The 24,439-nt window shown below is 46.8% G+C and overlaps 1 protein-coding gene across 1 annotated transcript in view; it reads right to left on the bottom strand.

Moving 5' to 3' along the window:
* BRCC3 (BRCA1/BRCA2-containing complex subunit 3) overlaps nt 1-24,439 on the bottom strand; it is a 101,773-nt gene that overhangs the window by 53,321 nt on the left and 24,013 nt on the right. Inside the window, exon 4 of the mRNA XM_086942243.1 lies at nt 4,721-4,809. Coding sequence (XP_086798369.1) covers nt 4,721-4,809 — 89 coding nt within the window. The remainder of the gene's footprint in view (nt 1-4,720; nt 4,810-24,439) is intronic.

The raw sequence follows: 24,439 nt of genomic DNA, 5'->3' as shown, positions 1-24,439 counted from the left end.
TCATTTTAAATACATAAAGGGCTTTGTCATTTACAAAACCAATAGCTCCAACTTTCCTACTGCGAGACCTATTGGCAACGCCAGTGCTTGTTAGAGAATAGGAGCCGTAATACCAATTACCTGGTTACATTGGGCTTTTTATGTCATCAAGAGATCGTTCAGGAGTTCACTTTTCAGATGCTAAAACCTTCCCTGTAGTGCATTCCTTAAAGACACGAATAGATATTTTCATTACCCTCTATCCTCATCAAATTATCATGTAGTTTTATAGGGAAATCTCACATTGTTACCTTGGAACGAATAAAGCTTCTCATTGAATCCACCCTTTTGTCTCTTGTTTGTATTTTGCAGTGACGAACACCGGTTTCATATCGGGATCTTGATGTAACTTAAATAAGAAAAGAAATAGAGTCCGACGGTATAAATCCAAAAGTGCAACCACACTTAGATAAGGTAAAACACTAATGAGCCATTAATAGAATATTAGCTAGGATAGACAAAACTATGTTGGTTGAGCTTACTTTTGGTTTCTCATACTACAGATAATGAGTCGGACACAACAAAGGACAAAGAGAAAAGGGTGGATTCAATGAAGCTTTATTCGTTCCAAGGTAACAATGTGAGATTTCCCTATAAAACTACATGATAATTCGATGAGGATAGAGGGTAATGAAAATATCTATTAGTGTCTTTTTTTAAGGAATGCACTACAGGGAAGGTTTTAGCATCTGAAAAGTGAACTCCTGAACGATCTCTTGATGACATAAAAAGCCCAATGTAACCAGGTAATTGGTATTACGGCTCCTATTCTCTAAAAATGGAGATGTTTAAAGTGCGTATTGTAAAAAAACAGGGAACATGAGTGAATACAGATACGAATAGTGTAATCTTCTAAAAGAAATAATGGGGCACTAAATAGGAGCGAGGAAATAAAAATGCTTTCCTAAAAGTCCAAAAAAAAGTTGGAGACAACAGTTAGAGAGGATATATAATACCAGAATACTAGAGGTAGTAGTATATAGATAGATTTGTGCACTAATATAGAAAATGTATGTGATGTACAAAGCTATAAAGCGGTTCAATATTCAGTGTTTCACAATGTGATATGATGTGACGACTATTGCTACTGGTTAGCATAGATAGGAGGAGTGAATGGGCATTCCCTATGGAGATAATAGGCTCCCATGAGCTGAGTGATTATGTACTTAAAATCTCTATGAAATGTAAACGGCTCCCATGTACAATACTGACAGAAATATGTTTACCTGCAGGAACAATTCTGTCAGTGGCAACCAACCAGTGCCCAGAAATTAGGAGAGACTGATCATTTAGTCTTGACAAAGATGGCAGTATATCTGGAATAGCCATTGAAACGCGTTGACGCCACTCCTGCGCAATCAAGAGAACAAATCTATCCTGTAGACAAGATTAAAACAGGCCCCAGGGTTAGATTGTGTGATTGTCAGGTTCTCAGATGTGCAATATTGTATGACTAATAAGTATTTCTCTGTATGTCTCTCCTTTCTTGTGAATCCCTTTTTTTTTTTTTAGATATTTGTGCTGATGAAAATGTATTGTAATCTCATGTGCTGTTAACCATTTAGTGTGTAAAACTGTGTTTTATGAAATTGTAATACGTTCTAATGTGGGCACGATCTGTGCTGTTTAAGGTGAATATTTATGAAAAAGATTTTCTTTGTTTTTAACAAAAGAATAAATTCTTGAACTATATAATTTGTGTGTGGGTATACTACAGTGTGCAGGATGCAGTGTCCATATGTGAATTTCTCCTATGAGTATAGGGTGTATGAAATTATAGTGTGTCCACCAATGGATAGCTCCTTTTTCTACTTGGTATATGATCCACACTTATGTAAGTTTGCACCTTGCACCAACCCAAGCTCTCTAAGTGGTAACTGTGGAGAGCAGTCTTCAGGCTTAGCCCAGACGGAGTATAAAGCAGCCTGTCTTACCAGAACGTAAACTTAAAGGTATAGATTAAGCAAAAAAGAACCACACAGTGTATTTATAACAATATGTATTTATTATAAGACGCTCACTAACACATTCAGATATCTTCTAGTCTGAGAGATAGACAATACTTTTCAATAGAAACAGGTAAGTAGTACACAATACAGGGTGGTCCCCAGGGGGAGACCAAAACACATACTGAAATAGTGGTATGCGAACCACAACTCAAGTCAAGACAATACCCAGAAGATGAAGAAGTGCCAGGGACCCAAGGAACTACCAGAGGTAAGTAACCAGTACCCACGGAGCCAGTATGCAGAGTGGGAACACAACCGCAGGCTCAATACAAGTCATTGTGTAAGTCGCGGTTGCAAATTTTAAAGAAAAGGGACTCTTCCCAGTGGACCCTGAAGAAACCCTGTGGAAGACAGAAGGTAAGAGAGCCACTGCACCCGTGGATACCCTAGGAACCAGGATACCTACACCAGGGAAGCCAGGTGCATAGGTGTGAAGTGGCGTCAGATGCGGCCGAACTCAATGAAGGACATCAGGAAGATGTCCGGTGGAACTCCGAGGTGGATTTAAGATGTGAAGAACCTGCAAGCAGAGAGGACAGAGTCTATGCCACTCAAAAGTGACCAACGAATGCCCACCGATGTCACATGTTGCATGAGAGCGGACAGTGACCTTGGAACTGCAGCCGCGTGGACCAGGTGGTGCTGTGGAAGACCAGGAGCCGTTCCACGTCGGATGCCGAGAGTTGAGGGTTGGAGTCCAGCGGGAGCACCAACAATCCTTGGCAACCGCAACCAACATGGAGTTTGAAGCATGTGCAATCTCGGGATCTGCAAGTTCCAGGAGACTCACCACAAGCAGGGGAGTCAGGACAGGCCCCGAGCAATCAGGGGAGCCCGCGGAATTCAAAGAGGACCCTCAAGAGCACCAACAGGCTGAAAGCACTGGAATGACGAGAGGACCTAGAGCAGCTCTCGAAAGATGCAGGCCCACGATGCAAGAGTTTCGGTGAGGAAGAAGATCTTGGTCACTGGAGATGCTTGAGGTGGGGGCTACTTGGAGCCCGAAGAGCTTGGTGAAAGACAGCCAAGAAGCCTTTTAAACTGCAAGTCGACGTGGTGCATAGGGGTTCTGCTCCTGCGGCTCCGACAAGGGATACTGGCCTCAAACTTGGTGAGAGGACAGGGCAGACCTCAAGGGATGTGAAGAACGACGACAAGTGTTGCTGCGCCTTCCGGAGTCCGTGGGAGCCAAGGATCAGCAGACCTGTCAGCTTAGTTGCCTGCCTGCAGATGCAGGTAAGTGACTCCTTCACTTCAAGGGAGATTCCTTCAGGTGTCTTGGATGCCCACAGGCCTTGGAAGGTTGCGGTATGGAGCACAGGCACGGATGTTAGAGAAGAAAAGCAGTGCAACGAGATCAGGAGCAGCAGGAGTCTTCCTTCCTGCAGCCTTGATACCCAGAGCGAAGTCCAGCAAAGTTCAGAGTGCCCAGAAGGTCGAAGAAGTGGTGGCTAAAAATTAATCTTGTCCCACGACGAATCTAGGGACCCACCCACGGGTAAGCCCTTAAATACACTAAGGAAAGGTTTGGGATGATTCAGGGTTCCCTTCCTAAGGAGGGGCTTGACAAGGGGGGGATACTCCCCAGTCCTTTGTCCAGTTTCGCACCAGAGCGGCAGCTAACGGCTCCCTGAATTGGTTTGAACTGGACTATGCATGGAGGGTACCAAGTGTGCATGCACCCCGACCCTGTCCCAATACACTAAACTCTGTCTGGGAGGTGATCACACCTCCCTGCAAAAGGAAACCTATTGTTTTGCCTTCCATTGCCCGAGCTTGGCTCGGCAGCAGGAGGGCAGAAACGTGTCTCTGGCGGGCAGCAGCTCTAGCTTTCCGCCCAGGTCTGAAAGACTGGTACCGGGAGCACCGAGGGCTTCCCAAAGGTGTTTACTGGTGCATGGAAACATACTCAGACACTATTTACAGTGTGGGGGTATGATTCTGACATGTTTTATATCAAACATGACAGGGTTTGTTACAGGCAGGTTACAGTTAGCCATCACGTAATGACGCATGGCCACTCTATATATCTGAATGGCTGATGCACTTACTACCCGGGACAATGCTCCCGAAGGTTGTAGGGGTGTCTTGCTCATGCAGGGGAACCCTCACACTTAGAACCGAGCACTCTCCCTTCAGGATTGAAAGGCCTGCTTTAGGGGTCACTTATAGGTTTGAAGTGCCGTGGCCTTCGATGTAGGGAAACCTATATCTTTCCTAAGTGGTGCTTGCACCAGCTTACAAAGGGAGCAATGGCAGGCCTATAATTACAGTTCCAATCCATCATTTTGTGTGGAAGAATCATTGGTCGTGTATCCTATGGGGTCTCAGGGACTCTAGTTGCATTTTACTGATTAGGCCCAACGAGGCTAAGCTATACTTGGGGGTTGCTTGTGTCCACTTTAAAGTGGCATATATGTCTACATTTGCATTAAAGGTCACTGCCCTTTGGGCCCAAACTAATAGCACTTGATTGGTTCATGTCGGTTATGTCACCGGGAGAAATTCAAGTAGTAATTAGGCAAGAGCTGAAGGAAGCAGCAAAGCTCAGTCTAATCTTCATCCTCTCTAGCTCCCCTTTACCTGGGGTAACCTCACCACAACATCGGGCGCTGCACTCCCACCCATTCCCTCACAATGTGTTAAACTCCTCAGCTCCACACGCTGCCCACCTTGGTATTTTTGTCCTCGATGAAGCACGAAAAGATGAGTCCCACAAAGCCCTGGTCCATCATCTGGTACATGGCCTGGGTGCGTACGTCTGTGGATCAAGAGAGAAGATTTGAAGAATTAAAGTCAGGGGAAATGACACTCAATTCACAATAAGAAAGGGGGACTGAAGTACAGCAGGGTACACATCAGGTTGTGCTGAGGTTTAACACATCAAACACAGCAAGGCGGCTACAAATCTCCTCCTGCAAACATCTAAGAGCACCATTTACACATAGCAAGAGGGAGGCAATGACACCACCAACAAATCTGAAGACAACATTTATACAACACATACACACAAGAGAAAGGCAATTACTCACCATGAAAGGACAGATGGAGCATTTATACATCAGAGGGTTGTATTAACTTTCAATATTATTTTCGTTCCTTGTCATAAGGATGCATACAGAGGAACTGGTATTGCTATCTCAATGTGAGAGAATCTGTTTAACCACTATAATGGTATTAGAAACTCTGCAACAGCATATTTGGTACTGGAGAAATAATAGATGCTTCTGGAAAAGTAAATTTGCTTTTAACATTCTTAAGTCACAACTTCTGATTTTATGGTTTGGTCGTATGATGATGGCATCCTTTTGACCCTTGCGTTGCCTAAACTACCATGATGGCGTAGTTTTTCAAGCTTTGCTTTGTCACCCATGGTTCATACAAGTGAACTTCGTTCAATGCACCAGCTCTGAATGTGGAAGGCAGGGTATTGTAGTCCCGTAAACCTCTCTCAATACTTAGTTGAAGTGAAGTCACTGCTTTTTGGCAGGGCCACTGGAATTATGCGAATGTGGGGCCGCAGTGATTTTAGCAAAATTAAAGATTTACTGTATTTGCCACATATTAAATCTGCCGCATAATCTGAAGAGTTGCTTCTAGCTTAAACTGTTCGAAAGTTACTAAAAATGCAGCAACACATGTTGCCACGCAGTGGAAGACTCTTTGCAAAACTAAATTGGTTACCTTTCTGTTGGTTATTTCTATGTTTGGGTGTTAAACAGGTACCAACGAGGTGCAGCCAATGCCCGTACAATGTTACTAAGTTTACAAATGAATGAATAACTAAGCAACACTATTAAAAAGGTGCCGCATAATTTCTCTTATATGGATGTGTACTTTATTCAACTTAACTGCATAATTTAGCCGTCTTCTGCTACATTATTCCAGTGGACCTGCTTTTTGGTTACTAACAATCCATGTAAAGGGATCAGGGGCACCGTGGTACAGTAAACCTATTTTGCGCTTAACAGTATCACACACACTGAACTATGAAGAAAAAACACTTACTAGAAGTATGTATTACAACAGGGCGAAACTGTTTCTTAGCACATCTAAAATAATCACACAGGATATCATAAAAACAGCAAGAAGCTATGTGTTAAACAACAAGAATAAAATGAACATTTCTAACATGGTTACAATGTCATCTAAAAGTCGGACGACACCCTACACCTACTAGAGCATGTAGTAGAGTAACTTTCAATTTAGAGTTTTGATAAAAAAAAGACTGTAGCTTCATCAGGTAAGATCAACTCTTTATTATCAGACTCATCTCTCCACTATCAGCCCAGCAACTGTCCAACCTGAACATTCTCAGGTAGCCTCCAGGGAACAGTGGAAGATACCATATTGAGATAAAAAGGGGAGAAACAATGGAGGAACATACCATTATACATAGAGTAAGGATGGGGGAATAAGATCACACATAGATGAATAAGATTACACATTGTAACACATCTTGCCCCTAGTATTGAACGAGGAAGAAATAAAACACAAAGGTTACTAGGACATGACACTTTTTGCCAATTGGGAGCCTTGCGGGTTCTCCGAGTCATTGGTAAGTTGTGTGGATCCAGATTGTGAGATTCTATGGCGAATCTGTGGTCTGATTACTCCCTATGTATGGGATGAGATTTTGTCAATCTGTCCATGCTCCACATTTGGTCATTGTCCAATATGGCTGTATTGCTCCTGAACGCGGTTACTTGCATAGGTTTGGAAAATTTAGCATCAGGATTGCCACATCTGGGATTCTTACTACATACCCAGTCTCCTACTCGCCATTGCAGAATTTTGGTTCCGTGTTTGTGGTCATACTGAGTATTATACTTGGTTTGGTGTGTGCTTATCTGGTCTTTGGAGGCTTGAATGTCATTCCTAATGCAAGTTCCCCCTCCCAACCAGTTCGGAAAGAATTTGGTACAGGGTTTCCTTCCTTTTAAGATGGCAAAATTAGAGATGCCTGTAACTTGCTTAGGAGTGGTGTGATAAGCCCATAACATTTCTTGTATTGCCTGTCCTATGGGAATTCTGGTGACACTTGCTAACTGTATACAACCTTTGATCATGCAATTCATTCTTTCTACCAGGCCATAGGTCCTGGGACAGTGGAGAGGTATTTTCAAGTGAGTTATATCCAATTTACTAAGGAATTCTGTCATAGTGTAAGAAGTAAATTGGATTCCATTGTCCATGATTATGGAGGATGGTATGCCTTCCAGGACAAAGGTATCTTTGAGAAACTGAATGACAGAGATAGTAGTTATTTGGTTGACCATTTTTACTACAGTCCAATGTGAATGGTAATCTACTAAAACTAGGGCAAAACTTTTATTATTCCTCTGAAATTGAAAGAACCAATTATGTCAAGGGCAATCTTTTCCCAGGGTTTATCTGGTACAGATACAGGGGAGATGGGAGTTTTCCTGGTTATCTTAGACTTGTCACTACTGGCACATGTTAAACAGTTCTTTACTTTTTCTTCTACCATGGAGTCCATATTAGGGAACCAGTAGCGTTCACGCACTCTAGCTTTAGTTAAACTTCTGCCCAGGTGACCCTCATGTACCAGATCAATTATTTTACCCCTCAGAGCTTCAGGTGGAACGATGTTGTTATTCCTATATAAAATACCTTGATCCATGTTAAGTTCATAATGTACCTCCCAGGATTTTTTGTATAGCTGCACCTACGGAATCAGAGGAATTGGGCCAACCCTGTACTTTGTAAGATGAGTTGCGTCATGGTGGTGTCTTCGTTCATGCAATCTAACCATTCCTAAGAAGTGATGGTAGTGAGATTGAGTTGAAGAATGGGATACTCAGGGGTGTCAAATTGTTCTTCTTTACAGATTGGACTCCATGAAAGGAAGTCTGCTGCTCAATTTTGTATACCTGGAACATACGCTACTCTAAAACCGAAGCCCTCCAACCAAAGTATCCATTTAGCTATACAGGGAGTGTTACAAGAGCTATTTTTAGGGTTGAACATAAAAATCAGAGGTTTGTGGTCCGTACGTATACAAAATTGAATGCCCCAAAGATAGAAATTTAAATGTTTCACACCCCAGAAACAGGTTGTGGCTTCTCTTTCTACAATGGAGTAGTTTATTTCTGCTTTGGTAAGAGTACGTGAGGCAAATGCAACAATTCTTTCTTTACCATCAATAACTTGTGAGAGGGTAGCCCCTAAGCCTTTGCTGCTTGCATCTGTAGTAAGAACAGTTTTAAGTTTGTGTTCAAAATTACATAAGTACGGAGCTGCAAGGATGCCCTCTTTTACTTTTAAAAATTACGTTTGCTGTTTCGCTGACCATTGGAAGTGAGTGTGGTTCTTTGCGAGTTCTCTGAGATTTGAAGTTAGGTCAGCAAAATGTTTGACATATTTCGCCATATACTCTGCCAATCCTAAAAAGCATTGGAAATGCAATAGGTCTCGGATTTGAGTTAGAGCTAATGGCAATGTGAATGGCAATGTCTTTTAGCCATGTGTTATGGAGTGTATGCATGTGGTGTGTAGTGGAATTATGTGGGTTGGATTGGAATTGTAGCAATGGTGGCATGCTGCGCTTTAAATGAATATGTTTAAAAGTAAAGTGCACCATACTGTGATTGCTACAATAGTTAATTGTGGGTGCGTTAACAATGTGTGTGGTGTTACGTGTGTGGTGTTACGTGTGTGGTGTTACGTGTGTGGTGTTACGTGTGTGGTGTTACGTGTGTGGTGTTACGTGTGTGGTGTTACGTGTGTGGTGTTACGTGTGTGGTGTTACGTGTGTGGTGTTACGTGTGTGGTGTTACGTGTGTGGTGTTACGTGTGTGGTGTTACGTGTGTGGTGTTACGTGTGTGGTGTTACGTGTGTGGTGTTACGTGTGTGGTGTTACGTGTGTGGTGTTACGTGTGTGGTGTTACGTGTGTGGTGTTACGTGTGTGGTGTTACGTGTGTGGTGTTACGTGTGTGGTGTTACGTGTGTGGTGTTACGTGTGTGGTGTTACGTGTGTGGTGTTACGTGTGTGGTGTTACGTGTGTGGTGTTACGTGTGTGGTGTTACGTGTGTGGTGTTACGTGTGTGGTGTTACGTGTGTGGTGTTACGTGTGTGGTGTTACGTGTGTGGTGTTACGTGTGTGGTGTTACGTGTGTGGTGTTACGTGTGTGGTGTTACGTGTGTGGTGTTACGTGTGTGGTGTTACGTGTGTGGTGTTACGTGTGTGGTGTTACGTGTGTGGTGTTACGTGTGTGGTGTTACGTGTGTGGTGTTACGTGTGTGGTGTTACGTGTGTGGTGTTACGTGTGTGGTGTTACGTGTGTGGTGTTACGTGTGTGGTGTTACGTGTGTGGTGTTACGTGTGTGGTGTTACGTGTGTGGTGTTACGTGTGTGGTGTTACGTGTGTGGTGTTACGTGTGTGGTGTTACGTGTGTGGTGTTACGTGTGTGGTGTTACGTGTGTGGTGTTACGTGTGTGGTGTTACGTGTGTGGTGTTACGTGTGTGGTGTTACGTGTGTGGTGTTACGTGTGTGGTGTTACGTGTGTGGTGTTACGTGTGTGGTGTTACGTGTGTGGTGTTATGTGTGTGGTGTTACGTGTGTGTGTGTGGTGTGCTTAGTTAGAGTTTTCGTACCCTGCGCACACACAGACTGCTCTTTGCCAGGCTGAAGAAGTCACAGCTCCTGTGGGCTTCACCTCTCCAGCCTGGCAAAGCACCTCGAGGCCTTCCCCCTCGTGAGGAGTGTCACTGCTTGCCTCTGACCTGGACGCTTCAGTTCTAAGGCCTGACGTCCCCAGGGCAGAGTGTCAATCACTGACACCTTGTCACAGAGTAAAGTGGGGTCAACAAACTCACTGACTCCATCCCACTCTGTGATGAGTGAGAGACTGTTGCCTTCCCTCAGCCAATGAAGGAAGGCAGCAGTCCCAACTCTCCTGGGATTCCTGAGGCAGAGCTGCGCAGGTGTGATTTAATTTTCTAGTTTTGTGCATGTGTGCGTGCATGAATATTTGGGAGTGAGTGGTGTGAATGGACGTGTGCGTTTGAGTGCGTGTGTGAATGCATGTGTGTGTGAGTGTTAACGTGCACCTTTGTGCCCTGACCGCCCCCCTCCCTTTGAAAACTACAGGCCACCACTGTTTTTTAGCCACGTCTTTGACCCTGACCCCAATGCACACAGGATGAGTTCAGTGCTCTGCTGAACTCATTTGTGTCAACCAGAACTGCTTCCACATTGACTGCCAGGCTGAGCCAGGTAGCGTCTTCAGGCTGGGCCGGAGCCACCGGGTGGCAGACAATGTGGCTTGTAAGCAGTCCTGATAGGGACGGGCCCAATCGTTTTCTGGGGTAGAGAGACAGGGTAAGCTGTAAATTCCAAGGTGCTTTTATATAATTATATCCTCAGTGCCACTGCCATGTCAGAGGAGCGGTTATATGAGTGACATGCGGTGATATGGTGCCACCAGCACTAAAATGCGTTAGTCTAACTCATGTTGTGTGGTACTTGGCAGGGCTGATAATGGTAGATTCTTCTTTAGGATTTAACACTTCCCCAGAAATCAGAACCTTTTTTTAATCAGATTTTTATATAGCACGAACTCGACCCGATGGTATTGAAGCCCTTTACATGAGCACGAGTTTCATTACACAAAGACACGTTCATTTGTTTATTTTAAGCCGTTTTAGGAACAGAGAGATTAAGTGATTTGCCCAGATTCACAGGTTATTGAGCTGACGGCAAGACATGAACATGGTTCCCGGTTCCTGAGTCAGCAGCTCTGGTCCTTAAACCACACCCTCTTCCAACGTTTACTGTTACCAGCCAAGTCTAACATTCAATAGTAGGTCTTGCAGCCACATCATCCACTTGAATTATGGCGGGGAAGATAGCAATCTTGGCAGAATACGAGTTGTCACAGATCTGACAGTTCGCTGCTTCGCTTTTCACTGCCCCCCCAAGCAGTCATCTGCCCTTAGCTTGCATGACCTCGCCCCACCCCCGCAGCATCAGACGCTGGACAGTTGAGTGGAAGTAAGGAGAATGTGAGGAATTCTGTGAGATGACAAGGTTTATTTGTGCTGCGACCCACCCCCTCCCTGCAGTTGCTGTGCGCCAGTGCTATAGGGTATGCGGACGACTTCTGTCCATCAAATTCACAAGGAAGCGATATAAAGGGAAACGGAATGCCTCTGAGGCCTACACGGATCAATGACAGGGCTGCAGGCGTGCTGCCGAAGTCACAACAAACAGAAAACCGCACCAAGACCTCGGTACAGAAAGTTCATTGTCAGCAAGGGACAGGAGGCACCATTCTTTCTTTTTTATTTATCTTTTTGTTTCGCATTTCTTTATTAAAATGTGTGTTCTCAAAAGTACAAAAAAATTCAATGACTATCACATATCAGTCCAAAAAAGCATGTTATCATAAAGTAAACATGCAATGGGAATAAAAACAAGCGGCACTTCAACCGATCGCGAAAGCGATGGAATTGAAAGAAGAAAAAAAATGCCCGCTAAAGGTGCACGCGCCACTGCGAGCATATGGTTTGTGTTGGACTTGGCCCTTCTGGCAGGTCCACCCCTGAACTTTTTGCCAGGTATTTTTAAATAATTATAGTGATTCTTGGTTTCTGCACACTTTCACTGTGTCCCAGTGGAAAGTGCGTGCGCACGTGTGGTGAGATAGGCCTGCCTCCCATAGGAATGCATGGGGAATGTATGTGTCCCTGGTAGTTCCTGATGCGTGGGGTGTGCAGGCTAGAGTCTGGTATGTGCGGACTCGTGTGATTGAATGCTGTGCAATGATGTGTGCAGCGTGTTTGTGTCTAATATGGAAGTGCCACTTCTAGAAGTGTGCCTGTCTGTGCAGTGAATGTGCTGGCTTGTGATTGGCTGGAGCTGGCTGGTGGGCCTGGCTCCGTGTGTCATGATGGGTCTGCCCGGTGGCGAGTGTTGAGATTAGCATGTGTGATGTGATGGAGTGGTGCACCTGGGACCTGAATAGGGCTGGGCTTTCACCACACAATGCTGGCTCCGCCCCCTGTGGTGCGTCTGATGTCCCTAGCCTGGCCAGTGAAAGGAAAGGGTGGTTGAGCACATCACAGTGCTCCAAAACCTGCTGCGACTAACTTTTCCCCCACCCTGAGACAAAGGAATTCACTGTATAAAAAGGGGCTGTGTCCCCTTACAAAATGTTCTTGTTTTCCTGACTAGAATCTACCAGGGGCGTGCTGCTGCAGAGGCCCAGGGGGAGGCTTGCCTCCCTGGGCCCTGACCAGCCCCTGGATTGCTGATGGACTGTGCTGGGACCCCATCTGCCTTGCCTGGGTGCTGGAGGACTTCTTTTGGACCCTCCTGCCCTCTGCACCTAGGAGGACCTTGTTGCTGGGGCTCTGGTTACTTGTGGAGTCATTCCTTGGGGGCCTAGTGCTGTCTGTGCCCCCCAGCGCTTTGCTTTTCCTTTCTGGGCAGAGAGCGGTCGTTTTCCCTTGGAGGGAAGCGCTCCTGCCCTTTTGTGTGCCCGCAGTTGTATTTTTATCTATGGGTGCCACCCCATTTATTTAAATATTTTACAGGTGCCCACCCCGTTTATGGCGCCCTTAGCGAGTGCCCACCTCGCTTCTACGTTTATTTTGCCTACCGAGGGTGCCCACCCCTCATTTGCCGATCTAGAAATCACCGCCGGCCCACAGAGCAATTAGGAGGCGCCGTACCGCCTCCATACCCCAGGGCCGCGCTGAGATTGGCCGCAACTGCGACCCGGAAGTACTGGCTGCCCAAACCGGAAGTCAGGCAAGCTGCAGTGGGACGTGGCCAAGCCTGCAAATGAACAGGAAGCGGACGGGAGCCCACCCAGCGCTCCTGTGGCCGGAAGAAGTTTGCCGGATCGTGGCCGGGGCTCCAGAGGACGAGGGAGAGCCCCGGACCGCCTGCTTGTGAGGCAGGATTCAGAGGACGGAAACTGCGGACCCGAGCAGCCGCTGACGTAATTCTGGGCATGCTGGGATTGGTCCCAACCACCAGAGACTCCGGCGGCGTCATAGAGATGCCGCGCAGGGATTGGCCCATCAGGTCGGGCTTCCCCTGCGCATGCAGACCGTGCCGAAGAGACCGGCGCCATGAGGAGAGCCGCCGTGAGGAAGCCAAGGACGAGAAAGCTTCCCCTACCCATGCCGAAAGGAGACGCCGCCTCCCGACCAGCCGGTGAATGCTTGGGCGCCCCCGCGGGTCGCTCCCCAACGCTTCCTCTGTTTCAGAGCCCCGAGGCTCTGAGGGGGCATGTGTTTCAGAGGCCTACCTTGGCCTTCCCCAGCTGCGCAGCACTTGGTGCCAGCTGCAGCGTTTAGGCCCTGTTCTCAGCTGCCCAGAAAGTAGTGAGCAGCTGCTACGTTTAGGTTTTGGCGCAGTGGCGCAACCTGGACTTTGATGTAAGTTCTGTGCTAATGTGATTTGATGCGTCATGTGCCTTGTCCTTACACCGCTGAATGTATAGTTATGCATCATGTGTTTTCTTCCCTGCACCTCTGAATGTTGTGATGCATCATGTGTAATATGTTCATGCTTCTACCCCTAAATGTATAGTGATACTTAGGTGGTTCTTCTTCTTAGTGCAGGTGTTGCTAGTGAGGCCGATTCCCTGCGTGACATTCTCCTAAGGTGGTTAGGGTTGGGTAGGTGGTACTTACCTCTTACCAGTAATTACTGGTTGTGTGTTCTATTTGCTATTTGGGGCTACAGTGGTGTTATATTCTAAGTGCTAATTTGAACAAGTATCCTAGTTCTAAAAGTGCATATTCCTGACAGTGGTCCATGTGGCCCTGTCCTGTACATATCCCCTGTAAAATTCTGCCCATGCCTGTTGGCACATTGTAAAGTGTGTGTTTCTATCTAATGTGTATTGCAATACAAAGGCTATTTTTACATATACCTTGTGTGGAGTTCTTTTTGTGGGGAGCCTGGGATGTTGATGCTGGTGGGTGCGTGCGCAAATACTTAACTTACATTGCCTCCGGGGTAAGCCTTACTGCTCGTGTCACGCTACCAAGGGGGTGAGCAGGGGTTGTCTTGGCGTGTAACTTCCTTGCCCTGACTAGAGTGGTGGTTTCTGCCTGACTTTGGCGCAGGCCTCAGCCAACCAGAAATCCCATTTCTAACACTAAAAATGCCCGCTAGTGGTGCACGCGCCACTGCGAGCATATGTTTTGAATTATCGCGGCTATCAAGCCGCGATAATTCAAAATATATGGCCTCTGGTGCCAGTAACAGACACCAATAGGCCATGGGCAGAGCCACACGACCGCCCATGGCCTATTGTGTGTTCTTTTACAAAACAGCACGCACATGAAGGCCAAGGAGATAACACGCACAAATGCGTGGAATTTCCAGGTCCATTTTCAATTTCCCTCGGAAAAGGGCTCGCTGCGCGGCACTGCTGCGCAGTGTACCGCAGGCCCGAGCCCTAAAAATGACTTCAGCGCGTCTGTTAGTAGGTGCTGTAGTATCTCTCACTGTTTCAAGCAAACTATTTTGGTTTCAATCCTTCCCTAAAAATGCAGTGCCCTAAGTATTCGACAGATTCCACGCCCAACTGGCATTTTACCTTCTTTAGCGCGAGTCCTGCATTTTTTAATTTGGAAAGAACCGGTTTTAGAATTTCATTATGTTCATTTATGTTGGTGCCATACATTAATACATCACCGTGAAAACAATGTCTTGGGAACATTTTCCAAGACATGTTGCATCATTTTCTGAAATACTGCCGCTGCAGAGGCCAATCCGAAAGGCATGCGACGGAACATGAATGTGCCCATAGGGGTAGCGAATGCAGTAATTTTTCTTAAGAAATTAGAGATTTGATCATGCCTTTCATTGGTATGGGGTCTCTATTATAACCACTAGGTGAGATGTCTGCTTTACATAGTTTATCTTGTTCTTTGCCTATGAATAAAAATTGGAAAGCCAGCAAACCTTACCAATTTTCACATTTCTATTCACCTATGGACCTAATACATAGGTCCATATATTTTTGGGGGTCATAGCTGTGTGGGTGTGGTGATAAGTTCACTATTAGCACACCCGATTTGTTTCTTTATCCAGCCTTTTAACACTGAGCTTCTTTTTCACACCTCATTACAGAGAGAGAGTGACCGATGATGAGAAGTGGGTAAACTTGTGATTGTCAGCCAGTAACCCCCTCGGGTGTTGTTACCGTGAGGCACTCTCTCTCCACTCACAACATTTTCATTGGTGAGGTTTTTGGCCCGTTACAGCGCATACATTTTATAAGTAAATACACCTTGACCTAGAGGAGTAGTTTTTAGTTTACACACCCACGGGGTCTCCAAAAATTTTTTATATATAAAAATGTTTTATATATAGAAAGCCCCGGGAGGTCATGTAGTTTGGTGTTTGATCTGGTAAGGCTCCATATTGTTGTGTGTCTTTGCCTAAGATAGACTTAAAGTTTGAAAAGTTCACAAGAGTGAAGGGAGAACAAGAGTCTGCAAACAATGACATTTTTGCCATCAATAAATACATTGCATTCAGGATACCTTTGGTGGTTAATATTGCCAATTTCATTAACCTGTAACATAATTTTCTTCACTTGAGTGCTGTCAGAGAGCCAATTTCCACCAGTTTTCTTTGAAAACCCCCACAAACTCTTGCTATGTGTCTCTTTTTGTTACACTTCCTGCACCAAGCCGATTTGGCTTGACAATTAGAGTTATTGGCTAGATGATTGTTGCTCCCACAGCAAAACCATTTAAATTTAAAATGTTCTTAATCTCCTGTTTGGTTGTGCCAATTATCAATTTTAGTTTTTTTTTGGGGGGGGGGGGGTCGTTCTTTATCTTACATACTTCTGAGTCTGTTTCTAGGTTGGAAATCTCTGCTACTTTACTGTTGGAATCTGAAGAATGTATTTCTTTTATGCAAATTGCTGTGTGCGCTATAGATTTGGCTATTTTAATGGCCTCTTGAAGATCAGGTTGTTTTTCTAACAATTTTCTCTGGATTTCCTTGTTGTGTGTACAACGTACCAACTGGTCTCTGATCAATGAGTCATTAAGGTTATGAAACTTGCATAGTTTACGGAGTCCTCTAAGAGTTGCAATGTAAGTAGAAACACTTTCTTGCTTGCCTTGAGAACGACTGAAGAACGTATGTCTTTCTAATACTAGGTTTACTTTGTCCCCAAAGTGAATTCGTAGTTTTATCAAGGTGGCATTGTAAGTATCTTCATCATCGGGGGACGTGGCCACGGAAGCGACCCAGATGGCCGCGTCAGATTGAAGCTCCGCCGACCTGGTACGACAGACTCAGTTTTTGCCCATGTAGGAGCCCTACCAGAATTACATGCACGCACCATCTGCTCCAGTACGATATGCAGTACCGTTTGCGATCAACTTAGAGGACTCTGAGCCCCTGGATGCCTGAGAACTCGTCGCTGCGTGTGGCCTTGCTGTGGATCGGGGGCCGCCTTTGGACGTTGGCTGCGCCGAGCCTGGTGAGGTGAGTGCTGGCCCCGGTGGGAGGCTTGCAATCCCCGCACATCTTTATCCCTGGAACTGCGGGTCTCACCCCCCCTTCTCCCCCCCCCACATCCCCCCTGCTCCACCCCGACATGGCCTTTTTTCACGCCCCTCCTCCGGCGCGGGGCCTGATGGGCGTTTCCGCACCGGGGCATTGATTTACGGCTGAGAGTTAGCGGGCTAGTGGGTGGGGCCTGGCCTCTCCTCTTTTGATGGTGCGGTGGCGCTTGCTCTTGCCACGGGATCTGCCCCCCCCCCCGAATCCCTGTGCATCTGAATTTGAGCGGCAGGAGCGGCCCGAGGTCTCTGGGCGCTCCCTGTGCGGCCCGGACTGCGCAGCCTGGAGCTTTCGACTTGCGGTGTCGCAGCCTTGCGTGGGCTGGGGTCTCTCCGACTTTGCTGCCGTGGCCCCCTGGAGTCGCCCACGGGGAGGCCTCTTAACAGCTGATCACCGGGGTGCAAGGAGTATACCCTTTGACCCATGGGCAATGAAGGAGAGTCTGCTTGCTGGGGGTTTATTGCTGCTCCACTCTACGTTGCGGAACGTGCAATGTTGAGCTGCGATTCACTGGCCTTTCCCTGCGGGCCAGGGAGCATGGAGCACTTAATTGACGCCTGATCTATTGGGGTGAACTGGAGTTGTGCGGCGGCGTTGGTGAGCCCTGGTGCGCCTGGTCCGCTCTACATTGGATACCACTTCTGTCTCAGTGCGCACGCCCACATTGGAGACTGCGCCACCAGTTCCGTGGTCCATCCTCGCTTGCTGGACATTGTTACCATCGACCCTGTGGACCGGCCCCCAGGGCGGAATGCTCCATCCTCTTCTCCGGAGTGCTGGACAGTCGGGCATGCTGGTTCTGCCCAGTCATTATCCTGGTCTCTGCGCTGTGGCCATTGCCGCTCCCTGAGTGGGATAAGGGGGGCCCTCTGGGCGTCAAACTGCCGATTGTCTTCCGGTCTCCGGCCTTCCGCGGTGGCGACATCGTTGGAGTAACCTCGTCCCTCATGCTTTGCTGTGCCTTGCGTGATGGGAAAGAAAGACCCCAAACAAAGCAAACTGCCATTTGGAAAATTCATGGCCCCGGCTTTAGACGCCCCTCTTATGTCTGGTACGAGTTTGGATCCTGTAGCCTCTGGAGACCCTGCATCCCTCGCATCCTCCATGCTAGCTGAGATGAAGGCCGGCTTCAGGGCGCTAGACAGCCGGTTTGATAACCTGGATAGGAAGCTGGCGGACATGGGCTCCAAGATACAAGCACACAGTCGACTGGATGTTGTAGAGGCACGGGTCTCCGACATTGAAGATGGTGCCTCTTCATCGCTGAAACGTTTGGAGCGTGTGGAGAAGATTCTTAAGGCTGTGGCGATAAAGAATGAGGACTTTGAATCGCTCAGTCGTCGCAATAACATTCGCATCCTGGGCGTTCCGGAAACAACAGCCACATGAGCGGATGGACAACTTTGTGGAGCAACTACTAACGGATCTATTTGCAGGGAAACCTTCACAGAGACCTTTCTGGTTGAACGTGCTCATAGATCCTTGGGCCTTCACCCTTGCCCGTGCCTAACTCCTAGGCCCATCATTGCAAGGCACCTTAATTTCAGAGACAGAGACACAGCTTTGAGGTCCGCCCACGAAATGGGTGATGTCCAGTGGCAGGGAAACAAATTGTCCTTCTTTCCTGACTTTGCTATCGTGGTTCAGGAGGCGAGGCGAAAGCATCAGGGGGTTAAGGCGGCCCTAAGGAATCTGGGACTTAGATATGGAATGTTGTACCCCGCAAGACTGAGAGTTGACATTGATGGGAAATCGCGCATTTTTGACACTCCTACGGAGGCCCAGGAGTTCTGCCACAACTACTAGAAGAACTCTTCCGGGTCCCGAACGTCTCCTGCCCGGTCCCCCCTCCCGGAGATGGCTAGCAGGACAGTGTGGAACTCTTCTCACAACCTGAAGCTGGCTGATGGGTTTGCTCTTGGTTACAGTTACTGATAGTGCATTTATTACGCTTTATCTGTTTTACATAATCGGCTCCTATAAGATTTGTTTATGCATCCTTTGTCTGCCTGGTCGGCATGGCGTTGCCGCACCCTAAGGTGTACACCTTTGTGTTTTTTCCTTTTGTTCCTGCGGCCTTTCGCTGCTGTTGGACTTTCAATTGGTATCCTTGACTTATTATACAACTGTTTTATCTCATTGGATTGGGATTGCCTCTGGTGGGGTTCTCAGAGGCTGGGTGGGGGGTGGGGGTTGGTTTATATGTTCAGTTCAAATGTTTTTTGCGTGAAAAGGCATAGTGGCACTACGGAGCATCGCAACACACTTATATCTCCTACAGCGAACATGAGTACATTCTTTTTATGGTTAACCTAGGGCGGCAGCCCAGACCTTTCGGGCTTTCTTTAATGTCATGGAATGTCAGGGGTTTAAATAATACAAAGAAACGAAGGCAGGTTTTAAATTATATATCCAGGCATCACACAGACATAGTATTTCTCCAGGAAACGCATCTTGCTGGTAGGGATCATACCCCTCTAGCGGTGAATTGGGGAGCTCACAGATATTTTTCCAACTTTAGCAGTTACGCAAGAGGGCTGGCGATTTTCGTACATAAGCGTATCCCGCTTGCATTACATAAAATCATAGCGTATCCTGAGGGACGCATATTAATCGTTTTGGGGTCACTGATGGAACACAGGGTTACGTTGGTAGGGATTTATGGCCCAAATACTGACTCCCCATCCTTCTTTGATGACCTCCAGATCAAACTTTTGTCGTTTGACCCCGGGCTTTTAATTTTGGGTGGGGATTTCAATTTGCTTTCGGATCAGTCCAGGGATAGCACCTCTCTTTCGTCCGATGCCAAACCACGTGCCCGGCAATCGTGTAGACATATGTACACATTTTTCTTTAATTGACATCGAAAGACATCTGCACTCCCCTCGTCCAGATTTCACACATTATTCGGGATATCATGGTACATGGACCAGAATTGACTATTGGTTAGTTTCTCCAGGTGTAGCTGGATGGATGGACGATGTGGTCACTCTTCCCCGCACCCTGTCCTACCATTCTCCTATTCTTCTCCGGCTGCGCATTCCCAGACCGGGCGGTTAGGAGCGACAATGGCGTTTTCCCAGGAAGGCGCTGTTGGATCAAGTTTTTCGCGAGGAGTTGAGAAGTGCAATTGAGGATTATTTTGAGCTTAATACTGGGTTGGTGGAATCATGGTCTGTTCTTTGGGAGGAGTTCAAAAGCCTATATCAGAGGGGTGTGCATCTCCAAATGTGCGGTGGCGCTGCGGGACCTGCGCTCGACTCTGGACCGGGTGGAGGGTGAGATTGCCGCACTGGATCGCGATTAGACTACTTCGCCCCACGGATGCAAGAGGCCAAGCGCCTGTCGCTGTGGCTGGAATTTAGAGGCGCGGCAGAACGTGAAACGCTTTTCCTTACCAGACAATACTCTAACGGCGAAGGTGAGCGGCCTGGGAGGTTTTTGGCGCACACCCTACACCCCCAGCGCGACCATGCATATATCATCACTATTACAGGCCCGTAAGACACCTTGCTGTATACCTCCACTGACATTCGTGACCAATTCCTAAGCTATTATAAAACTCTATACTCCTCTAGGGTCGGTGGCAGCCTGCAAGAGCAGGTGGAATATCTATCGGAAATAGCAATGGTCTACCTTGAAAGGTACATGCAGGACTTCCTGGCGGCCCCCATCACATCGGATAGCATCACTGAAGCCATTGACTCATTACACGGTTCCTCAGCTCCGGGACTGGACGGCTTCTCAGCCGATTTTTATAAGGAGTACAAAGATATTAGTCCCTAGATTAATGGAGGTTTATGCGGAATCCCTTGAGACAGGCACGCTTCCCCCAACGTTCAGGGAAGCGGTGATTATTCTTCTGCCAAACCCCGGGAAAGCCCCTGCTCTCTGTAGCTCCTACCGGCCGTTATCACTTTTAAACTGAGACTATAAAATTCTGGCTAAAGTCATTGCCATAACTCTGTCATTGTTGATGGAATTCATCATTGCCCCGATGCAGTCTAGCTTTGTCCTGCACAGGTCCACCTCGCTTAACCTCCGCACCCTGTTTGCCGTACTGCACAGATGAGATCCTGACACCAGCTGCCGCCGTTCTGTTAGACACTGAGAAGGCGTTTGACCCTCTGAAATGGCCCTTCTTTTTATCAATTATGAGACGCATGGGTATGCCGGAATGTTTAGTCTCTACTGTGGCGCTGTTATACACTGGGCCCACTGCCAGACTCCGCTTGAATGGCACCCTCTCTGAACCCTTCGCACTATCTCGCAGCATCAGGCAGGGTTGTCCGCTCTCCCTGTTATTATTCATATTAGCTATGGACCCTTTAGTCCGACATTTCCAAGAAAATCACCTACACCGCGCACTTCAGCTCCGCACCGGTCCCCTCCTGATTTAGTTATATGCAGACAACACTGTGCTGTATGTCCAGAACCCTCAAACCAACCTTGAGCCCCTGATCCTTGAAATAGTTAGGATTTGGCAAAGTCTCAGGTCTCTGCATTAATTGGCATAAATCGGTTATCTTCCCTCTTAACGCCAGCACGGTGGTCTGGCCTTGTGCATTCTCACTAACGTGGTGCAGTGACGCGGTAAAATACCTTGGCGTCTTTGTCCATCTGGACATAGACACTATGATTCGTCTGAACTATGGCAGAGCTATTGGGGATCTAGACTCGCAGATCTCGAAGTGGCTACGCCTCCCGCTGTCTTTGGCCGGAAGAGTAGCAATCATAAAAATGATTGTTCTTCCCCGCTTTTTATATTTGTTCAACAACATCCAATCCCCCTCACCTCCACCTTTTTTAAACAGTTGCAGACGTTGCTATTGCGCCTTGTCTGGTCGGACAGGACTCCTCGGGTTCGCCGGCAGGGGATGGTGCTTCCGTACGAGAAAGGGGGGTTTGGAGTCCTGGATTTTCGCTTATATTATTTAGTGGCACAATGCTGTTAAACTCACGTATGGTTTCACCCAGATGCCTGAATCTTGTATTCCAAACCGGAGGCTGACCTTGTACTCCCTCGTCCACTTTCTACGGTTTTGCCGACTGGCTGTCTACGAGAGCCCCGCAGGGTTCAAACAGTCTCCACCACCTGCTGGGCGTGGGAACGTCTATGTAGGCTACTTGGTCTAGAGTGACTTTATTCTCCGCTTTTACCCCTCCCCAATCCCTCTTGGTTTCCGATTACTGGGGAAGTTCTGGTCCAACGCACGCTGAGGAAATTTGGTGTATTGGCCATAGGTGATTTCTTTCCCGAGGGCCATGTGTTTTCCATATCTGAGGACGCCCGCTTTTCTGACCTCTTTTATGGACACGTTTGTGCAAAACCGCATACGCTCAATGCTCAGCGCCACATTACCTTCATTTCCAATGGTGCCTGCACCTACTACCCCTCTAACTGTATTAGTGCAGAGCCCTACTGGTTCGCACTTGGTGTCTAAACTCTACAAACTATGCGGCACCCTCAGGCCGATATCTGATTCCAAAGTGAGGGAAGCTTGGGAGGCTGATGTGGGCGGACCTATTACTGACGATCAATGGGAATGGTGTTGTAGAGCTACTAATGAAATTTCTTTGAATAGCAGACACAAATTGCTCCACTTCAAATTCCTTCTCAGAATGTACCATATACCCGCCAGCTCCCACAGGATAGACCAGACTAGACCTCATAACTGTCCTAAATGTCAAGCCCCCTTTGCAGACTTTGCCCACTTAGCTTGGACCTGCCCCAAGATACATCAATACAGGGTTTCGGTACATCTTACATTAGGTAGTATCCTTGCCATGCAACTGCAGCCAATTCCAGAGTTTGCATTGTTAAGCTATGTTGCTAACTTTCCCAAGAAAAGCAGGAAGTTGGCGGCTCTAGGGTTCCTTCTAGCTTAGTGCGAGATCGAGTTGTTGTGGGGCAGCAGGAGGGTTACCTCCCCACAAGCATGGCTCTGCAGTCTCGCTTACTGCAACATACACAGTGAGGAATACTCCACAATGGTCCCCAGTGTTTCCCGGCCTACTGATATCTGGGAGCCTTACCGTACATATATTGCAAGACAAAGAGCAGAACAGAGGTCTCCACTTGCTAGCGGATTGGTGCCCACAGGGGTGGGTTGAATTTCTGGGTGATGAATAGGCGTGAATTTGGTATTATTTCTGTATAATCCGCTGTAGTGATTGTGTTCTAATCATGCCAGTCTTTGCTGTTTGTTGATTGATGGCCTTCGTTATCCAAATTGTAGTGCATATTTTTCAGCTATGGATTATTGTTGCATGATATTGTACCCTTGACAATGCCATACCGTGCCTCTTTCTTTGTACTGTTGCACATAACTTTGCTCCGTGGCTATTGTATAAGATTATTTGTTTATACTATTGCTGATTGCGCCATGGTGGGCACTGCTTATTGCTCTTCCGCAAAAATGGAAAATAAAAGTTTTTTTTTACAAAAGTATCTTCCTCATCAGTGTCAACTTCAGGTTCTTGCAAGGATTCAAATATTTTCCTACGATTAGGACCCAAATTGTGAAACAGTATATGCTGTTTCCTTAAGGCACTACATTTTTCTCCTCCGATTTCTATGAGGTATGATTAAAAAATGTTCTCCCATTCCTCCCACGGAATGCTGGGTTCTCCAAATTCATTAAAAATGGTGCGGGTTGGGACTTGTTTGCAGCAGCCGTCATAGCAGTGGTGGATGAAAAGGATAAAACACAGCAAACTAAGTGAAGATACAGGTGGGAGAGTGCTTTAATGCGCTAATGGTGTGCGTATCACAGTGGAAGGAAAAATTTAGGTAAAAGAATGAACTCTAGAAAAATTCCTTGGACACAAGGTGAATAATGCAAGGGAGTGTGCGTGTCACTGATAATGTGCACGCAGTAGTGTCTAAGGACAACTTGACCAATGAAATCTCACAGGAAGAGTGCACGCAATATTCAGCCTAAATGGTTGTGTGATGTACTGCTGCCCCAGGTGAGCGTATCACCGAGATTCACACGATGAGAGGTTGAGGAATCCACACGCAGAGAAGTAATGTTCCAAGGTGTGCGCATCACCGACGCGCTGAAAAGCTGACTAATTATACACAGATGTGCGGGTCATCGTGAAAACGCACAGAATATGGACAGAGCCACTTTATAAAAGATGCTCAAATATAAAGGTGTGCCTATCACCGTTGAAATCAATGCAAATACGATTTGACACATTGAAATGATTGAGAGTATGTGTGTCACTAAGACACTCAGAAATGCTTTTGAAAGGTTTACTAAGGTGTGTATGTCACACGAAGTTGTGCATTACACATTTATGAATTGACACACTAAATAGTTTTAATAATGGTGAATATTGCTCCAGTTGGTGCGTGTCTCAACCTAATGACATATCAACAAAAGAGGGGGGGCCTGGGAGCTATTAATGGTCCAGTGTCCATGCTCCCTGATATTATATCAAAACAAACAGAAGGACACTGTTCCAGGGGCTGGATGCAGTTAGTCATCCACATCCCTACAAAAATAGGAAAGAAAGAAACAGAAGTTCTAGGCGGGACGGTCCCATCAGACAAGGGAAAGAACATATCTTGCCTCTTGTTGCCCTCACACACCCCAGGAGGTGTCATGCTTCATCATCGGGCATTGCTCCTCGTTGGGACCACCTCTGCAATACCCAACGGGTTCCCCGAAGGGTCAGTTTGTCGGAGATCTTTTGAGGCATGCCGGATGGTGCATGAGGGGGTGTGGGGTATGGATCCTATATGAGGGTAACAAAGAGTGTGTGCAACCTAATGACATGCAATTCACTGTGTAAATCAGCAT

The sequence above is a fragment of the Lissotriton vulgaris genome, chromosome 10 (genome assembly GCF_964263255.1).
Source record: "Lissotriton vulgaris chromosome 10, aLisVul1.2, whole genome shotgun sequence".
Classification (NCBI taxonomy): domain Eukaryota; kingdom Metazoa; phylum Chordata; class Amphibia; order Caudata; family Salamandridae; genus Lissotriton; species Lissotriton vulgaris.
The sequence above is the reverse complement of the archived record's forward strand: the minus strand, read 5'-3'. Positions and strand labels throughout refer to the sequence as shown.